The sequence below is a fragment of the Struthio camelus genome, chromosome 6 (assembly GCF_040807025.1).
Source record: "Struthio camelus isolate bStrCam1 chromosome 6, bStrCam1.hap1, whole genome shotgun sequence".
NCBI classification, from domain to species: Eukaryota; Metazoa; Chordata; class Aves; order Struthioniformes; family Struthionidae; genus Struthio; species Struthio camelus.
This window is the reverse complement of record NC_090947.1, coordinates 18,245,781-18,265,093: the sequence shown is the minus strand read 5'-3', so window position 1 is coordinate 18,265,093 and position 19,313 is coordinate 18,245,781. Positions and strand designations below refer to the sequence as shown.

Genomic DNA, 19,313 nt, shown 5'->3' with positions numbered 1-19,313 from the left:
TAATACAATGATTTATGAATATCCATGCTCAGAAAGCACATATTATAATAGTTCACCATGGATATAATTTTTACAAATATTTGATCTATAAATCATATTTCCATTATTGCAGCTCCTTTCCTTGCTCCTTTCGTAATCATCCAACATTCCTCACTTATATCTCATAGTATTGTACTAATAATTTTAAAACCGAAAGATGAAGCAATGGAAAATATTTCTTTTTCTATGTTTCCACGCATGCTTCTTGTTAAAAATAAAAATCTTGTTATGTCTCCACAACACAATGTCTTGTGGAGATATCCAAGCTAGCTGAAAATGAATTATGTTTGGTACCAGAAGAAATCCCCATTTGTCTGGTTAGTTTTACATTGGCCAGGCTAATTTTACACCGAGATCATGATATATAAATGAAGTCATAGATTTTTAGTTAAGGCTATGTAGAAGATTATGTATATGAGTTAAGATATTAATTAAGGTTAACATAAACAAACTACTTACATTAGCCAAGTTAATATCTCCAATTGAACTTGCATTATGCATGAAGACTTACGTGCCTGGGCTTTCAAGTGCTTTGTATTTTCCACTTCTTCTTAAAAATGCTGAATTTCCCACCCTCCGAGTAAAACAGGATTACCAGAAAAGAACATCAAAGCAAATGGTAATATTTCAAATCCAGTATTCCAAATGGCCAACTAACCTGTTAATAGACAATATACTAATAATTCTATTTTTGTATACCAGCAGCTTATCTCAGGAAACCACAGGTTTATGCTGATTTCCAATCACAACGTAAGAAAAAGAAATGTTTTTAGTATTCATTCAAAATGGTCATATCAGCAAAATTGGATATTAAATGTTATCCTCAGCCAATGCAGTTGTTCATCACGGTCACCAAAATTCACATTTTTAAAACAAATTTAAAATTATTCTTGAGAGCAGGACTGAGAAAATATTTTGGGATAACAGTCCCAAAGCTTCCTATAAACCTTTCCCCAGTCTCTCTGTCTCTCTTTTGGCTCTGCTAATTTTCTTAATAACTTTGTCCTTATTGCCTCCTAGCCATTACAGTCATGTCAAAAAGTCATTATATGTCAAATATAAACTCTTTTTAATGCTTTGTCAAATCCTGTTTTCACCTTCAAATGCTTTAAAAAAGTAAATTCAATATGATTATCATTCTTAGGTGGGTAGACAGTTTGTGTCATTTTTCCCATTATTAGCCTTCATTATGTACATAGAAGGAGAAATATCAGAGAACAAAAACAAATGTTTGCAAGTGTGAGCTAATTTAATGGGAAATTAAACATTTCAGAGCAGAAGTCAAAATTTCCATAATGTCCAGTAATAAACAGAATATTGGCTTGGATTGTTCTCTTCTGGTTTGCTAACCAATTTAATGACATTATCTGATAGCTCCTCAAGGAAGGGCAGGCCAAAAATATGGTAAACACAGAGTACACTGCAATATTAAGTCTATGGTGGAAAAAATGAACGAAATATTGTAAATATTGTGTCTTCCAGACATACCTGCCTCTTAGTCTCCTTTTTAATGCAGATAACTTCCAAGTAGATTAACAAATAAATGCTAATCAGCAGCTCAACGCCCTGACCAACCACAACGTATGTGGCTGTACTACATGGGTGACTCAGGATTCCTTGTACTTCAAGTACATTTATGAACACACAGGTGGCTTGGAAGCCTGGAAAGTCACACTAGTCTGCCTTATCTTTTGCTATACCTCCTGTTCCTACCGCTTTGAAAGTACAAATCACTATTAATATATGGGGTGGGCCCCTGCTTGCCTTTTCACCTAGTCCAGTTATGATATTTCTTCTTCACTCATTGTTTGCTTTGTCTCAAAAAAAGTCAAGAATATAGCTTAGCAGGGTTTTTTGATGGCTATTAGCTCTCAGGAAGCATACTTCCAATACAATATTTTCAATAAAAAAGCCAGGGCCCAAAATATTTGCACATTTCAAATCTGCCTCCAAAATAGGCAATTCCTCCCCAGATTGAACTGTATTTTCACTCATCTTTCAGAGAAAAATAGGAAAAAAAATTCCTCACCAGGAAGAAAATGAATTCTGTCTCACATCTCAACTAAATTCAATTTCTTAGCTGCCTCTTGTCCTCTCTCACTTCTAGGATGTGCAGAATATTCACTTTCTTTTTTTTGAAACTTTTCTTGTGCCTTCTTCAATTCCTCCTCTTGAGGAGTATTGCCTCAAAGCCTCACTGCTCATCACTCCTATTTTTCAGTGAAAATAGAAGTTCTTTAGTTCCCTCCTTAATTTCTCTGAAAAGCAACTAACAGCGTCTGATCTGCTGCTGCCCTTCTCTGCTATCTGAAAAATTGCCTCTTTTTGATTCTGGTGGAGGCGTAACGTAACTTTCCTGTGAAGATCCTTCCAACCTGTGCACAAATAACACTCTAATTCCAACTAAAAGTAACATTTAGAGATGAAAATATATCTAGCCTGAATCAGTGGATGCACATCAATTCTCACTTAACATTATCTCTTCAGAAGTCTACAATCAAATGTAGTGTTACATCAGTTCTGGATTAAATATGAGTAACAAGACAGTTCTAATACAAAGCTTGAGATAGGTAGGCAATGTTACTTTTCATGCAGTATGCTCCTTAGCGAGTGAAAGCCAGGGCAGAATAAAACTGGATACACCTCAACACAAAACAGAATGCTTTTCCCTAAAATAAGTAAGCACGTTCTCTTTAAGGAATAGTCTTCAGTTATGAAGTTTAGTATACTGAGATGTAAAAAATGAAATAGGTCTCATCTATCACCAGCTTTTGTTTTCAGCCGTCAAAAGCATCATAATAAATAGCCCTCTTCATAAGTCCATTTTAGAAATAAGTTAGGATTTCCTCCAACATTTCCACAGAAATACTTTTCTAGACTATCATCACTTGGATGGCTACAAATGTTCTTCTAATGTCCTACTTCAATCTAGTTATGGCCAAGTTATCTATATTATATCACATGCTATATTGTAATGTATTAAGAACTCATTTCATTTAAAGTAGGTTTTTTCTTGCTAAAATTCCTAAAATGTATTTATTCACCTTCTTCTAGTATGATGAAGGGGTTGAATACTAACATTTGGACAGCTGTTCAAATGTATCTGAATAGCTTCAAGCTACAAAAGCAAATGTAAGACATTCGTTCCTTTTCTTTTGTACTTTTTCGTACTTGGTTCTGCCTCCTTTCAATCTACTTATTGAAAAGAATGTGTATCATTTCTCTAGAAACTGGATTCTCCACAGTTTCTCTCTACTCCATCAACTACTCTGTCTCCTGCTTTCTTGATTTACAAAATGGCACCGACTGTCCAATTTCCTGATGTACTGCTTTCCACTTTATCCTTCCTTCTACTGTCTGCTAGAAGTGCCAGGCTCTCAAAAACAGTGCAATTCACTAGCCTGGATTTCTAAGTTCTTTTTATACCATTTCTAATGTCTGCATACTCCTCAAAAATGCTTTCACTTTTTGCTTCAATTGAAATTTTTTCTCACATCCTCTTGCCATGCTTGGAGTAGATGCTCTTATTGCTCTTGATCCTCTTCCAAAAAGCCCAGTTTTTCTATCATTACTTTTTACATCAACCTCCTCACAGTCCTGATTTCTAAGTTAATTCTTTTAATGTACAGCCATTTAAAAAAATCATCGACAGTTTAAACCAACATACAACTGTATAGTATCTGTGAGTATTTACCTATCAGCATAGCCATTAGAGTCACACAAGAACAGGTAGAAGCCAGTATGCAGGTAGAAAATATAGAGGGGCGAGCAGGTGGAGATGTAGCAACACCACCAGCAGGAGGGCCATTGCTATGAATGGTATGTAGCCTTGCAGAAGTTGCGGCAAATTACCACTGGGAAGGGGCAATCAAGTTATGAACAGTGACTTCAGGGTTTTCTTGAGGAGCTGTACCTTTACATTCAACCCTTTCCTTAAAGCAGGAACAAATGATGACTGCAGCTTCTCTTCCCTGCCCACCTCCCTCCTACACCACAGGAATAAGTTATTGCTCATTAAAGTAACATGCCACATTAATTTACAATTAAGTGATCACTAGCAATAATGATATATAATGTACATTCATAATACTTGCCGTGTATAATTCAGCATAAACCTGGCAAAGTTTCCCACACATCTGCTTATTCTCTATACACACTGTAAGGATAATAATTTGGACCAGTGGAAGGCCACTAGAAATAAAGGGAGAAAACAGCAATTTTTATGACCTTCTCAGCAGCCTCTGTGTAGCTTTAAAATATACTACTTTTTAGGCCATCCACATGCACATCAGTTGTTTCCTTTTTTACAGAGTTAGGTGCTTTCTTCTCTGCTGATTAATAAATCAGCATTCTCTCATAAGAGGATATGCTTGCTGTGGTAAACATCTTCTGAATGTTCTGAACTTCTAGGGGGGAAAAAAAGAAAGAAAAGAAAGAAAAGAGAAGCCATGTAAGGGCATTTCACTGCTGACTCTTCTTTGCTAGAAAATACTTGTTCATGTATTTTTTCAAAAGGAAGAGAGTTTCCACCAACAAATTATAATGTCGAGAAGTCACAAAGCATGCTGTTTCTATATTTTATTACACTACGTGTAAGTTACAAAAACAAAAGTTACTGGTATGGATTATTATTTCACAAATTATGGCAGTACGAACATTTTCTGAAAAGCAAGTCTTTGTAAACATTTGCAGTATACTCTACAGCTGCCGCTTGGCATTACCTATATGCCCAGTGGTCATGTAAGAGTCGTGTGGAAATAGCTTCTGGCAGTGGATTACAGTAAGGTTCAGCATCCAGCTTTTGGAGCTGATTTTATTATAGAATAATATTAGCCATACATATTTTAACGGACTGCAAGCAAGAGACCATAGAGGATGGACTGGGCCATTTTCTTAATAAAGGAGAAGTTAAAGTTACAAAGAGAGCCAGGCTAGATAACTGTAATTAACACAATATTCCTTTATATAATGAGCAAAGATACTGGAACAACAGCAACAGTTCAGGGAACTTTCATATGCAGAAACTATAGAAAAGACAATAATAGAGCTCCCTGAAGAACTGGAAAACAAATATTTTTCATCCTTTTTCTTTCTTTTGCTTTCAGCACTGTGAGCCTTGTTTTCCTGTCCCTGCTGCTCTGAGTGAAAGCCCTTAATCCAAAATCATGAGCTCAAGGAGAACGTGCACAACAGAAAAGAGAGGCATTTTGAAGCTAATGTGTTAATGTTTTTAAAACAAATTAAAAGTCTTAAATAAAAGATGCTATATAGCAATCACAAGCTCTTCTTTATTATCAAACCGCCATTGCTCTGAAAATCTCGAAAGACCATGGATCTCTTGAAATAATTCCAGCCTTACTTTGATCTTACCAGAGTAGAGATAAGAGAACAATTTCTCATGTAATATTCTGAGCCTTTTACTTCCGTTCACTGTCAAGACCAGAAAGACCAAAGTTGTACCAAAAAAAGGCCAAAGTAGACTACAGGAAAATATTAGCTTCAGTATAAGCCCTGAGTAAAGGATTGTATAGATCTTTATTTTAATAGAAATCATAGAAATTTGGAATAAAAATACCTATTATGTGACCTAATGTACGCCCTTGACAGAGAAGAATTTGTTCCCTACAGTGTATTTTATATGACTTTTTTCAGGCCAGTTTTAAATGAGGCCCCCACTGCTTGCTTTGGGAAAGTTGATTCTGTTTATTGTTTGAATTATTGTGACCATCTCCAGTTACAGCAAACATGCACAAGAGGTAGCAGTTCTTAATAATAAATGCAGAATGTCCTCTGTAATATATATTAGCATTAAAAAAGCAAGAGAATACCCAAGCCATGAGAGCTGATGAAATAGATCTTTGCATATAACAGGCTATTCTTCTGATATTAAAGGAAGTGGGAATCTCTAAGTATTTGAAGCTTGGCTTCTGATGCAATTACAAATTTGTATCCAAACTGATGTGTTTTAGTAAGCAGCTATATATTATTCATAAGCTGAGGGTTTTTTTTTACAGTCATGTTTCTAAATTTTTTTAGTTATTTCCAAGCATGACTGGATCAGAAATATCAAAATAGTTACACTTCTTTTTCATGTTTTTATATTTTTACTCCTCTATGAATTCAAGAATTACAAAAATTTTGAAAATGAATCAAAAATACCTTTTTAGTATTGATTTTCAGGTCTGAAAATCTAATACTTATCCTAGTGTTATGCAGAGGATCGGTGATATTGAAGGGATTATTTTGAATAAATACTCAGGTTATTTTTCACATCACCTTCAAAGCAACTCAAGTAAAAGGACAGAACCACTGTAAAGGTAAGTTAGTGTAGTAGGAAAGGAAGATACTCATATGCACTTATTAAATTCTGATATAGATCCCGAGAAAGAGCTATTTTTTAAGAATACATCTTCAATATTTGATATAGGTGATATATGGATAAAAATCCAAAAATAATACGGGTAATTTGATATTTTTCTCACTTTTTGAGGAAAGAATTGTTTAAAGTGACAATATGGTTACCTGGATGTATGGTTTGTGCCTAAGAAAACCACCTCATCTAAATGTAGAGATAATTACTGAATTAAAAGAACTGAGACTACATCTTCACAATACTGTAAGTACATTTTTTCACTTGAGAAATACTTTCCAAAACCATAAGGAAAATGAATACACATTAAAAAAAATCAGCTGTTTAACCTACTATGATAGCATCTGTATTTACTGTACACGATACAATCTTTATGGCGTAAGAAGATTGTCTTTCTGTTTGAGCTGCCTAAAATATTACACTGGTCTCGACCTTGGAAACACTTCTTAAGCATTTACTGTAGTACAACAGAGATCCTTTGCCAGAGAGTAACTTCTATGCCACGGACTCTTAGGGGGCTTTCCATATTAGGGTTTTTCGAGCTCAGGATTAAAGGAGCCAACAGTAGTTAGTTGCAGTTCTGTATTTAAAACTGATTTGCAAGAATGGGTTTGGATAAGAAATGTTCTTCTTGTATTTCACTGGGTTAAAGTTTCCTCCCAAAAGAGAATTTAGTGAAACATCCATAAGTGAGCCTTTGCAAACTATCTAGTACTAATTAGCCACAGCAGATTTCTACAGTGGATTTCCAAAAACATCAAGAAATACGCACTTATTCTCCCCCAATTCTAACAGCCCCCATAGACTACAAAGAATGTGTCTTTAAAATAATTTTTTTAAGCCATAGTTTACTGGATAATTGTTATAGATCATCAATAATAATTATTGCTGTTTAACCAAAAATATAGTCAACTAAAGCTATTAGTCTAAATATAAAGATATCACTTAAGGGAAATATTGAACATCTCTTAATCATCAGTCAAAAGCTTTCTACAAAATAACTTCTTAACTTTATTAAAGTAGAGTGCAAAATGTTTAGTTTAATTTATGATGCAAATTGCATTGGAAATCCACACAGTTTAGGACATTCTAAATTAAGGTTGATAGTTACGTCATTTCATTCTCACAGTGCCTCATAACATCCATATTTCCTTTCTGCAGCATAACTGTAACGCTACTGAAAATTTTGTCCACACTTAACAATAGCAATATAAAAGCCTGTGATTATTACCTGTCTGAACTTACTCTGAAGCTCAAATACCCATCATTACTATAATCCCGTAATTTATGACATCAGCAATGGCCATCCAATAAGGTACAATCCTGGATTTGCTCAGGGACCATCTATAACCTTATATTTACTTGCCATATCAACACTGTGGTTACAATAGCCTATTGATATCACCCAGTAAGCATTAGAGTTTTGTTAAAGATGTCACTGTTGCAGGTTTATTTAATTTTATAGCCACTGAATCCTTGTTCATAATAGTTTGATAGATATTATTTCCCACGCAAGATCACTTGATCTGAAACTACAACTGGCCAAAGGAAAGAAAGGATTTTCCTGGGGTGAAAATCAGAAATAATCTAGATCTGTAAACCTAATTTTATAATTGACTCTAAAATATAAAACAATCAGAAATCAGAAAGACATTTCATAGATCAAAATAACACGTGCTGGAAACAGCGAAGAGCCACCTCACAAAAACTCCACCTTGTTACTCCTTAAACCTGAACCTTTCCTATCAGAAGAGTCCTATGGACCAGCTATACTTTAATCACTCAGCTGTAAGTCTCTGCAAGCAAGCGACTTTACTCTGAAAGGTGTATCATTTTGAGTATTAAAATTCTGCCATCCAGATGTAATCAGCTAAACCAACCAAGAACAATGTTCTGCGTTTTATAACAGTTTTATAATTCCAGAATACACGGAGGGATTGCAGAGCTGTACGAAAACAAAACAAAACAAAAAGTTTTCAAGAGCTATGCTATTCCTCTTTCATAATAAAGCCGATCCCACACAAAACTTTAGAGAACGTAGATGACTGAGAGGACAAAAAAAGAACTTCTACAAAGTCTCAGTACAAGTGGAAGAAATATATTCTGAGCCTCAAATATCTAATATGTTACTAGGATACGCAACATTAAACTTTAAACTCTTTCTCTTGAACTATTTTGTTCTGTGCTTGCATATGAGATTTAAGTTAACAAATAGGATGTAGAGAGTAAAGTTCATAACATTTTCAGTTCAAAGTAACCATACCATCACTTACCTAAAGATTGGTCTTTGGAGATGCTTTTTCTTGATTGTAACACAATCATCCATTTAAAGGGGGAAAAATGACTTCTTCCAGCAAATAACTCCAAAATGCCCAGGGAGTAATCTGGAAACTTGTCCTTAGCTACTGTGCTGCAGAATGCACACAGAATGATATTTTGGTGCTGGGGGAAGCCTCCCTCCCTCTTTCTGACAGTTGAGCAAAAAAGGGCCATAGAGGCCACATAAGACAGGCACGTCCGTGCACTACCAAACCGTGCAGGCTGTGCAAAAGTACTGGAGTCAAGTTGATCGAAGCACGGAATAGTACTGGATTCCTTTCAACTGTGCAAGAAAAAGGGGAAGCTTTGCCAAGTGCTACCCAGGTAAAAATTTGTTAGATTATTCCAGCCATGAGAACACTTCTTACACATGCTGGTCAAAGTCTTAAATGCAGAGTCACTCTCTCTCTCTCTCTCTCTCTCTCTCTTTAAAACACACTGTTCCGAGGCTCAACTTTTTTTTCTTCAAAATAAAAGTTGTGCAGCTGTTTCAGCATTCCCATGCGAGTACCTTCAGAAAGTTTGTTCTGGTAAAAGAGCTGTACACAAATTAATGAAGACGGATGGATCTGGTCTGTGAGGCTGGCTCTACTTCAAGAGATTGTAATTATTTTACAGTCTGGCTTTTATTCACTCTGGATGATGTGTGGATATAACTATGCAAATTAAAGCACTGTTCCTAATTTTTAGCGTTCATAACCTAATAACCTACAGTTGGCTGAAGCAGAATATGGTGTTTGCAGCTGGTATAACCAAAACTACATAAAACTAACCAAAACTACATTAGTGAGGAAAACAAAAATGACCAAATTCAGAGAGTGGCTGTAGCAAACTGTTACTGTTGGCTAGAAAAATCTCAACAGAAATTAAAACTCAAGGGTTTACTCTGATGTCACGTGAACATCAGTCAGGAAGATTTCAACCAGAGTGAACAGAGGCTGTAAAGAAAGCTGTAAAGCAGCAGTGGCTCACCATGCTTCTGCGTGAACTGAGAGCAATGAGTGGTTCGGGTGAGATGCCGTTCCCTGGGCACCCTCAGGGGCAAATAATAATAAAGCTATGCTGCCACTGGGCTTGATGGTAACATGAAATCCAGCCACAGCAGCAGTAAATCAGCACCTCAACATCATCATATCTAGCTGTAGACCCTGGCTGTACCCTGGAATTGCATGCCACCTTCCTGCAAAGCAAGGAAAGGATCTGCTGCTGTTGCTTCTTCGCTATGACCCAGTACTGAAGCTCCCTTGCAACTTAACTCTTAAAATGCGCTTGGCTGGTGTCATAATAGTCTTGGTTAGGTGAAGTTTTATAGTGTGTTACAAGTAGGATTAGGAAGGTTGGACAACCCCCGCAATTGCATTAGGGCATGGAGGGAGGGAAAAAGAGTGGTAAACTCCTATATTTAAGTATACAACACTGCCAAAAATCAAATTATTTTTGAGGGATGCTATAAATCAGCAAAAAAGGGGACAAGATAAGTAATACCGAGATCTGTCTTAGGCTGTAGGCTATGAAAATTAATATTATATTATGCACAATTTTTTATGAATTTCACAAAATTTCCATGAATTAATGAATCAGAGAGATAAGAGTATTCCAGCAATAACTCTTTTCACAATCACAGGAAAATTCATCAGTTTAGTAGATTTTACTGAAACAGGTAAAATCTCTTCCTAGATCTAATTGCTATTGCTTATAGAACAGAGTGATAGTGTAAAGTTTGGTTAGACTCAGAAACTGTGTAAAATTATTTTCCTGACCCAACCATGCACCAATTAGTTAAAGGAAAAATGATCAGCCATCCATCACCAGCTATTTTTTGTTAATCCAGTTTCACCCTGCCCACCCTTCACTTCACTTTGAGAAGTAGAGAGGAGTACATCTTCATCACAGATTAGTTTTTGCCAAGATCTTGAAGATCTTGAGGATCTTTGCTCAAACATATGCAGTGTTTAGAAAATGAAGAAATTTTAATGTTGACATATTTTTAAAGCCTTTCAGATAGTCATAATCTTAATTATTGTTGCCTGTCAAGATTCACATTTTTTCTATGTAGCTTTCTTCCTCTGAGTTTCAGCTTTTCAAAATAATTTTCTGTTTTTTGAAGTATGTTAAAACATTGTCTATAGACAAAGCAGATCACTGAAAAAACTTCCCTTTTCTTTCTTTTTCACTTATATGTATAGGACAGTTGTGTTTTTTGTTATTCAGAGAGATTAGCTGTAGCTTAGCGTAAAGATCCTGATATTTTTTGAGAGCTTCTGGAGAAAAATCTACAAATTCTCAGTGAGAGCTACACCAAAATATGTTATTTTCCAATTAACTCCCCACCCTTTCATCTACCAGTTTTACCAGTCCTGAAAGTAGGAAACATTTTAAAAGTAAATTTTTATGGGCCTAGTCCAGTGAATATTGTTGTTCATGAGACTTCAGTTCAAGTATGGAACTGAAGAAAGTATTATTTGGGGGAACTGAAATTCCTGCAGTGTGGTCACTCTTGATACAAGGAATTTGACAGCTATTTAAAAAAAAAAAAAGAGAGAGAGAAAGAAAGAAAATTTTAATATAAAATGGGCACAGAACTTTGTTTTAATTACACTGTATTTCATCTTATAAATCCCTTTTTTTTGTCCATTTAAAGCTTGTTCAATCACTGAAATTTTTCCTATAATATTAAAGAAATCAGTTCTACAAGTAGCAAAAATATTCTTCAAGAAAGGGCATTTCAGAAAAATGTGACAGATTCACTGGACTGCCTGAAGCCTGAATTCCACTAAAATTACTCCTATATTGTTCAGCGGAAAAAGACAAGTAAAATTGACCACCATGTAACATTTTGCAGACTATAGTATTGGGGTATAATGCAGTGATATTAGTTAATCATATGACATACCTGGATCAGATACACTGAACAGATGCATTTTTATTAGAACGTGGAAGCTTTTTTCATGAAATCATTACTGGAATTAAAAAAAAAATCCTCTATAGATAATCTTCATTTTATTTCTTGCCTCAGACTAATCCTTTCAGCAGCAATTAGAATGCTAAACATCTATTTAAACAATGCCCTAGAGATCCCTCATTTAATTTGCCAGCACTGGATGAAATTCAAGCAGAAAACTCCTGAATTGTTTGTTTTCCAATTTTTTTTCCAATTGTCATTGCTATTGTTTGCCCATAACAACCAATGACTGCTGTTTTTTCCATGTAATGCAAGCTACTTTTATTTCATCTCCCACGCATGTGTTCATGTGAAACCTTGAGATCTATAGCAATAGTCAAGTCATTTGATATCTAGTACTATTTCTTAATCCAAATGACTGCATGGGAGCGAAAGCCCAAAATATTTTTACCCCATTTGCTTTAATACCACATATTTCATAACGATCTGTAGCTTTCTGCCAGAAGTCTAGAAATGTAATTACTTTTCCAACTTTATTTTCAAACCTGTGGGCAATTAATACGGTAAATTTAGGAAGCAGTAATCTGTATGTGTCTGAAAAACAGACTATCTATTCTTTCCACTTTCTAACTAAAATATCTACTGTCAAATGAAGATTGCTGGTCAGGGCTAAGAGCACATCTACCTCAGTAGACAGATACATGGGTGGGAGGACCAACATGGGTGGAAGAGTGAGAAAGGACAAATGGCTGACCAACCACATATGAGAAAAAGAAATAGTCTTTATGAAACTGCTGGAATATAAGTGAGAAAACTAATTAGTAAATTGTACTGGAAGAACAGTGGCTCTCTCAAAGTGGAAAAATAATTTATCTAGGAAGCTCTCTGTCCTGGGGCCAGCACTATTCAATGTTTTCTTCAATGACTTGGATGGATATATGTTATATACTTAGTCCATCACAGACAATATTAAACCAGCAAGTTCTTCTGACGTTTGGAAAGGTAGGAGAGCAATTTAGAATGTTCTTGACCAACTGAAGAAGCATTTTTAAAAAAGGAGGATGTGACAAATACCAACCTCTAGACAGATGTAGAAATAATCTACTGCATAACTACAGGCCAAGGAGTGGTTGGCTAGGCAGCACATCTGCAGAAAATGCTCAGGGAGTAGTACTGAATCACAAACTACACATACTGTCACCGTGCTGTGAAAAGATCAGAATGCAATGTATAAAGGGGAGTATTCCCCAGAAGAGGAACCTCCCATTCTCTCCGTATTCCTAAGTCCTTACCTAAGGTGTTGCTGCTTGCTTTGGGGCAACAGGATTGAGCCAAAACATACCAGGCTAAGCCTTGAGAAAACAGAAATCCAGAAAGCATGCCATATGAGGAAAGGTAAAAAGCAATATAGCATCTAGACTATAGAAAAGAAAAATGAAAGCAAACAAATGCAAATTTTCCAAATCATAAATGCAGTTATGTAAGATTATAGAAATGCACTATTTTCCTTATCCTTGTGATCAAGAAATAATGGGCTACATAAGAGCCCATAAAGCTATAAGTTGTAATAATAAAGATTAAATAGAGGAAATAATATTTTTTGATGGGAAAAGAATAAATTCATTAACTGATGAGCTAATCTGTTCCTGGAATCACACTGAGCAGGTTTTTAAGGACAGATTTTTTAAAAGGTTCTGCAAACATCTTTCAGCAATAAGTCTTGCCTTGGAGGAGAGAACAGACTACATTACCTCTGGGTAAACCCTCCAGCCTCCTTGTTCTAAAATTCTTTGGTAACCGACTATGATTACCAGCTTCTAACTGAACCAGTTAGTCCATCTGGGATTTTTCTGTGTTGGAAAAGCATTTTCCAATGAATTCTATCAGTCTGATTTTAGACTCTTTCATCTATTTCCCAGATTTTATCCAAATTTTGAACTTAGGTCCTTAACTCTGCCATCAAAGTTTGACATTTAAAGCTTTAATACACTAAAAGTCATAGTCTTCGCACTCCCTCCATAAGAATGCATGGGGTCAAAAGCTTTCCCTTATTGTTCATGAGGCAGCAAGAGAACAAGTGGAGAGCTAAGCTACATGGCTATATTTATTTTCTGGAAGAACTAAAGTAACAAAAAAGACAGCATAGTCTACATACTTCTACTTGTACTTTTTTAAAAAAATTGACAGGTTTGAAATAAGAAAATCTAAAGCGGGACTTGTCAAGAGAATGCTACTTTACTTTTCAGTACAGTATCTTGCAGTAGTTGACTGTCTAGGAAATTTGTAAAGAAATTAAATCACGAACTAAAGCATTAACAGAAAACTGTTTACATTAGGAAATCAGAATATCTTGTGCACCTCCTAACAAGATTTGCATTTAAAGTATCCATATGACTGGTGGATTAAATTCAACTCCATAAAGGTTGCATACATGCATAAGAAATTGGAGAGGGTGGTGTGAAATCCATCTATCCCATCATTGTCACTTCAGCAAGAAGAGCCTTCCAAGGCTCCTTGTAAGACAGAATAGTTGTCAAAGCCCTTTCATGATAGTGAAGGGACTGTGATATCTCTCAGCACTCCCTTTTGCCTGCTCCCAGTCCACATGCAGGCTCTCCTAAATTATCTCTCTATGTCAAGCCAACAAAATTGCCCAGCTGTCTGATGTCTTCTATTGTCCCCACACAAAGCTTACGTGGTACAGGAGATGCTATGATTGCCTACCATACAAAGGGAGATCTTTATCACACACACATCATGCTTAGTTTAGAATACTACCTGCTAGAACTACATGTGTATAATGGTTTAAGAACGAAATTAGTTACCCACGTTCTCCCTATAACTACCCATATTCTTCAACACAATTTGTCATGTCATGGATCAGGCTGAATGTTTTTTCATCTGGCTGCTCTACCACATTTGCATTAAGCTTATTGCACTCTGTGTACATAACCATGTAGGACAGCCTCACTTTATTCATTTGTGTTGACATCAGCAAAATCCAGTCTGACACTTAACCTAATGGCTTCTCCAAGCTTGAAAACTAGAGAGTACTGGAGATAACTCATTCAGTATCCAGACAGAAAAGCTGGCAAACATTACTGATTCTATTGCAGTGCACCTGGTAAAGCTCTGTGCAAATAGCTGTGCAGGTCTTTAAGATCTGGCTTCCCTTTTCACCTCCCATAGGTATGAATATTTATAAAACGGTTTTATTTTCCCTCTTGCTTTCCCTGTTTATATATGCACACAAACTAAGCAGAGAGGCTTACGTCAATGACATCGTACAGGAGATTAATTTCCCTGCTAAGACTTTCCTGCTTAGACTGGAGCACAGGAACTAGGTTTAAGAGGCTTCCCAGGCCTTTACTTTTGCATTTATATTTTAATACATGTATAGATTTCTAGGAAAGCTCTAAGCAAATAAGTGAAATTGTCCCACAGAAAAACCAGTAGCACTGCTTTCTTTTATATCCCTGCAAGTTCCCTTTACAAACATGCTCTTGCATTTTTCGATTGGAGGATGACGTTTCACAAACCTATATCTCCCAGCCTGATATACCCAGTGAATATCCTATCAATCAGTCCCTTCCTTTTTCAGGGCTTCTTTGGATTGGTCATCATCTGCAATACTCCAGAAAACCTTCTCTGCTCCTAGAGGAGCAAGTCCAGAAAGTGACTCATCCAACATGTCTTAAACACTAAATGCTGCCCTTTGATGGTGCTTTTCTTTCACTCTCCTCAGCAGAAGAGAAGACTAGACCCTTAAACATCTAGCCGAGATCAGAGGGCAAGCTCACTGAAAATTATAATGTATTGAACTTGAACTGTAACTTTTTACAAAAATAGTAGCATTAGTCAATCTTCAAAGTAACTACAGGTACAGAAGTATCCTCTCTAACAGTGAATAAGGATAACTTCTAGAATCCTGCTACGTGACTGTGAATTTATCAATTTTTTCTGATCAAGAAGTAACGAATAGTGTTGGAAGGAGAAGCATCCTGGTTGCCACAAGACTAACTAGTTGCTGAAGTACAGACTGCAAGTCTAGCAGCAAGAAAAACAGAAGCTCCGAGTCTAGACCGAACAACATACCATAAAATATATGCCAATAGATAGATAGATGGAAAGATAGATCCAATCGATTGATCTATGTAGAGATCTATGATATATACAGATCTAGCTGGCTAGCTATAAATATACATCAGAAGTTGTCGATACCAATGAACACTGTTTCATGAGGACATTGCTTGTCCAGGTCAATACAAATCTTCTGAAGACCATGACCAGCGTCACAATCATATTTATTTGGTTCTATCCAGTATTATCAGGATTTTATACTTGGCATCTTTAGTGAAGAGGAAAAAAGGAGGAGGGGGGGAGAAATGGGAAGGAGAAAGAAATTCCTTTGGGATATAAGATGCTAAATTAGTACTGAGATACACATTTCAAACTTGGCATTCTTTGGTTTTGAGCCAGTGCAATATTATTATTGGCCACTGTGGATGGAATTTCTGTCTTTATTGGAAAACATTGTAATTGATTTGCTGTGTGCTTTCTAAATGCATAAATATAACAGCAACTATATACCAGACAATAAAGTAACTTCTGAGTAAGCGCACTATTATTCTTTAAGGGGGAAAAAGGGTAATAAAATGCCCTGAACTGATAGGATACTGCATATTAGTAAAAATAATGGCTAACTTTTAAAAGATATTAATTAAAATGTATTTGACAGTATAAGTGTTTGGTATAATTCTTAAAAACATCAAAAAATTGTTTAGAACTATCTCCAAATTTATCCAGAAAGGAAAGCAGGAGTAACTTGTGGCCTGTTAAGAATGGCTACTGGACAGCTGCAGGATCATGACCAAAAGAATATCTCTGCTAAACTGCAGTGCCCCAGGGAGAATACATGGGCCTTTAATAGAACAGAGACTATACTAAAAGGAATCAGAAGAGACTTGGTAGGCAGTTGCTGTGAACTTATGAAAGGTATGAAACTTAACTGTGTCAATTTTCTCCACATATAATAGAAGTTCCCATTAGAAAGATGTGAATAAGGAGGCAAGAATCTATCATAACAACCTATCCGCTACATAGCTTATTCTTCTTAAACAGGGTTCAAATTCAGCTTTACTTTTCCATGTAGTTGGGGATGTTTTGCTGGAGTATGAACTTCAAGTGAACTTTTAACAAACATCAGTCATGTATATTAGAGAAAAAATTGTCAGGGAGCTGAAAGAGTTGAAGGCCTATTCTGACGAAGGGTATATGAAAAGTAAATAATATTTTTAAATACTTTTTTCGGGCAATACTGCTTCAGATACACTGATAAGAATTTTTCCCATTTTAGATTCTGAAGGTGTTTTGCACTGCCTTATATCACTGTCACAAAGTCCAGCCATTTCTTAGCTCTCTGGAACTTACTTAGTTTTCATTATCTAAAAAACTCTTGCCTATGTATAGCTATTGACATTATCTGGTTTTCATCATTAGCTTTCTGGCATCCAGTTTGAGAGAAATGGCAACTATCTGGAAGTATACACACAAGCATTCCCCCAGAGTATTGACATTGTCTGAGAGTTTTTACAGTGTCTTTTTTATCAACTATTTGTTCTTTGATCACGTTGTCATTATCCATAGACTAGATACAAAAGAAGCTGCAATAGCAGAAACTCTGCAGGTGATTATACATCTTTTTACAAAACTCCTTCTTTGAAATGGCATCACTAATAATACCAGAGCATTGCTTCCTGATTCTAAAAATTACTTTCAAATAACAGTTTCCCTGTAGATGCCTTGAAATTTGACATTCTTCATTTTAAAGTTTTACAAATAGTGATAAATGAAGTATGGAATTCAGCTCTACCCTCAGATACGTAATATGGCCACACACAAAAAGATATCCAGCGTATGACTCAGAAATCTATTATTCTAACATAATAACATTTTGATCAATCTTATCTTTCTATTACAAAGATAGTCACAAAATATAAAGCATACAGTAATAATCTGATTTTTTTTCATTCCGCCTAAGTTCCATTATGGCCCTTGCAATATACAGTACTAGTTTTCAAAGACAGGAAGACTGCACAGATTTTAAAACTTTTATTCTACATATAAATTGTTCATATTATTGTCCTCCTTATAGCATCTTCACCTGCTACATACACACATACACTTCAACCCAATTCTCTTACTTCTGATGTTTATATTTACTGTGATAGCATCCTTCCCCTAGAAGGGTGCCATCTTCCACAGTTACCTAGGGATAAGACTCACGCTGTCTGTGACTTCTGTAAGGCCATCCCTAATTGGATCCCCCAGGAATCCTTCCCCTTTGTGAACACTACGTGTGGCACTTACGCTTGAGACTTGTTCTTCACAGCTGCATTGCTAGTGGCAAAAGACTGGGAAGTTTCTCTCTTCTAGCAATACTTTAAAGAGAAGCAAAAGAAACCTTCACCTGTGGGCCAAGGCAGTAGCATTTTTCAAAAGCAGGAGCTCTCTCAATGTCAAATTCAGAGAGGAAAAATTTTGTTAAAAAGCAAAGCAGAAACTTACTTTTTTTTTTTGTATATCAAATGTTTCTCTCTCTCTCCCCGACAAAGTTAATTCTTACTTGCTATGACTGAAGTATCTAAAATGGGGCTCTACTGAGAATTGTAGCCTAGGTTTGAGAGAAATCTTTGGAACATCTCTCAAATGCATTAGCTTATTTGACTTATGTGTGCAAGAATGACAAAGAATCCTTTAGCCTCCTGCTGGAGAAAGTGAACACAGTTACACAAGCCTGGGAAATAGTGTATTTTCCCACTAAAATCACTGCTGAGGATCCTCAAGAAGGATTCACTACTGTGTTTGTGTTTAGGACCTGTTACTCCTTTAGATAAATTCCAACAATCAGATAATCTATAGAGGATTAGTTGGAACATCCCTTATCTAGTCACCTTTTTTTAAAAAAATAAAAACAGCGCTCAAAAGGAGTTCAATGCCTTTTTCCTCACCCTTTTTCATTAAGGCTCAAAAGTTTGGAAACAACGTAAAATAAAAAGGACCTGACTGAAGAAGGTTAAACATATCAAACGTTACTGTTTATAAACAATGTATAAGTCACAGTTCCCTGCAAGCTCTTTGCTTGGATTTTTTTCTTTTTTCTCTTCCTCATGAAAAAGTATCTTTCTTCATTCATACTTTCAAAATCTCATTTCAGAAAAGTCAATTTGAAAACTGTAATCAAACCACAAACTGCAAAAAAATTTAATATGCATGAGGCAAACTAATTTTGCTAGTTGAATTGTCCGTGGTCCTTGAATATGGGTACAATATAATTGGCTTTATTACTCATGCATTTATTTTACATATGAATTTGGTATACATGTAAGGTGCTATACTAGCAGCCCCAGAGAACTGAGCATTTTGCTTATCCACTGCAAAGGTACAGCACTAGAAACTTTGCTACATATGGCTTGTAGGTGTACCTGGACCCCAGAAGAGGTTGATGTTTTTTAGATGGAAGTTTTAAAATTGAATAAAAAGTAACAAAGAACAGCACTTTTAATGAAAACTGTGTACTAATGTCTGTCATGAAACTTCCAGGTGTAAATGCTATCAAACTTTTTTCACGAGTCACCACTGCATAGTTAATTAAAATCCCGTATTTAGTAAGAAAAAGGTTTT

General features: G+C 35.8%; 1 protein-coding gene across 4 annotated transcripts in view; it reads right to left on the bottom strand.

Annotated features, from left to right (window-relative positions):
• PDE1A (phosphodiesterase 1A) overlaps positions 1–19,313 on the bottom strand; it is a 190,286-nt gene that overhangs the window by 109,362 nt on the left and 61,611 nt on the right. Inside the window, exon 1 of one of the 4 annotated variants that reach the window (XM_068948375.1) lies at positions 8,683–9,104. The exons of the other annotated variants lie outside the window; for them this stretch is intronic. Within the exon in view, the coding sequence (XP_068804476.1) occupies positions 8,683–8,735 (53 nt within the window). The 5' untranslated portion in view covers positions 8,736–9,104. Of the gene's footprint in view, positions 1–8,682; positions 9,105–19,313 lie in introns of those variants that run through there. 4 annotated transcript variants of the gene reach the window in all.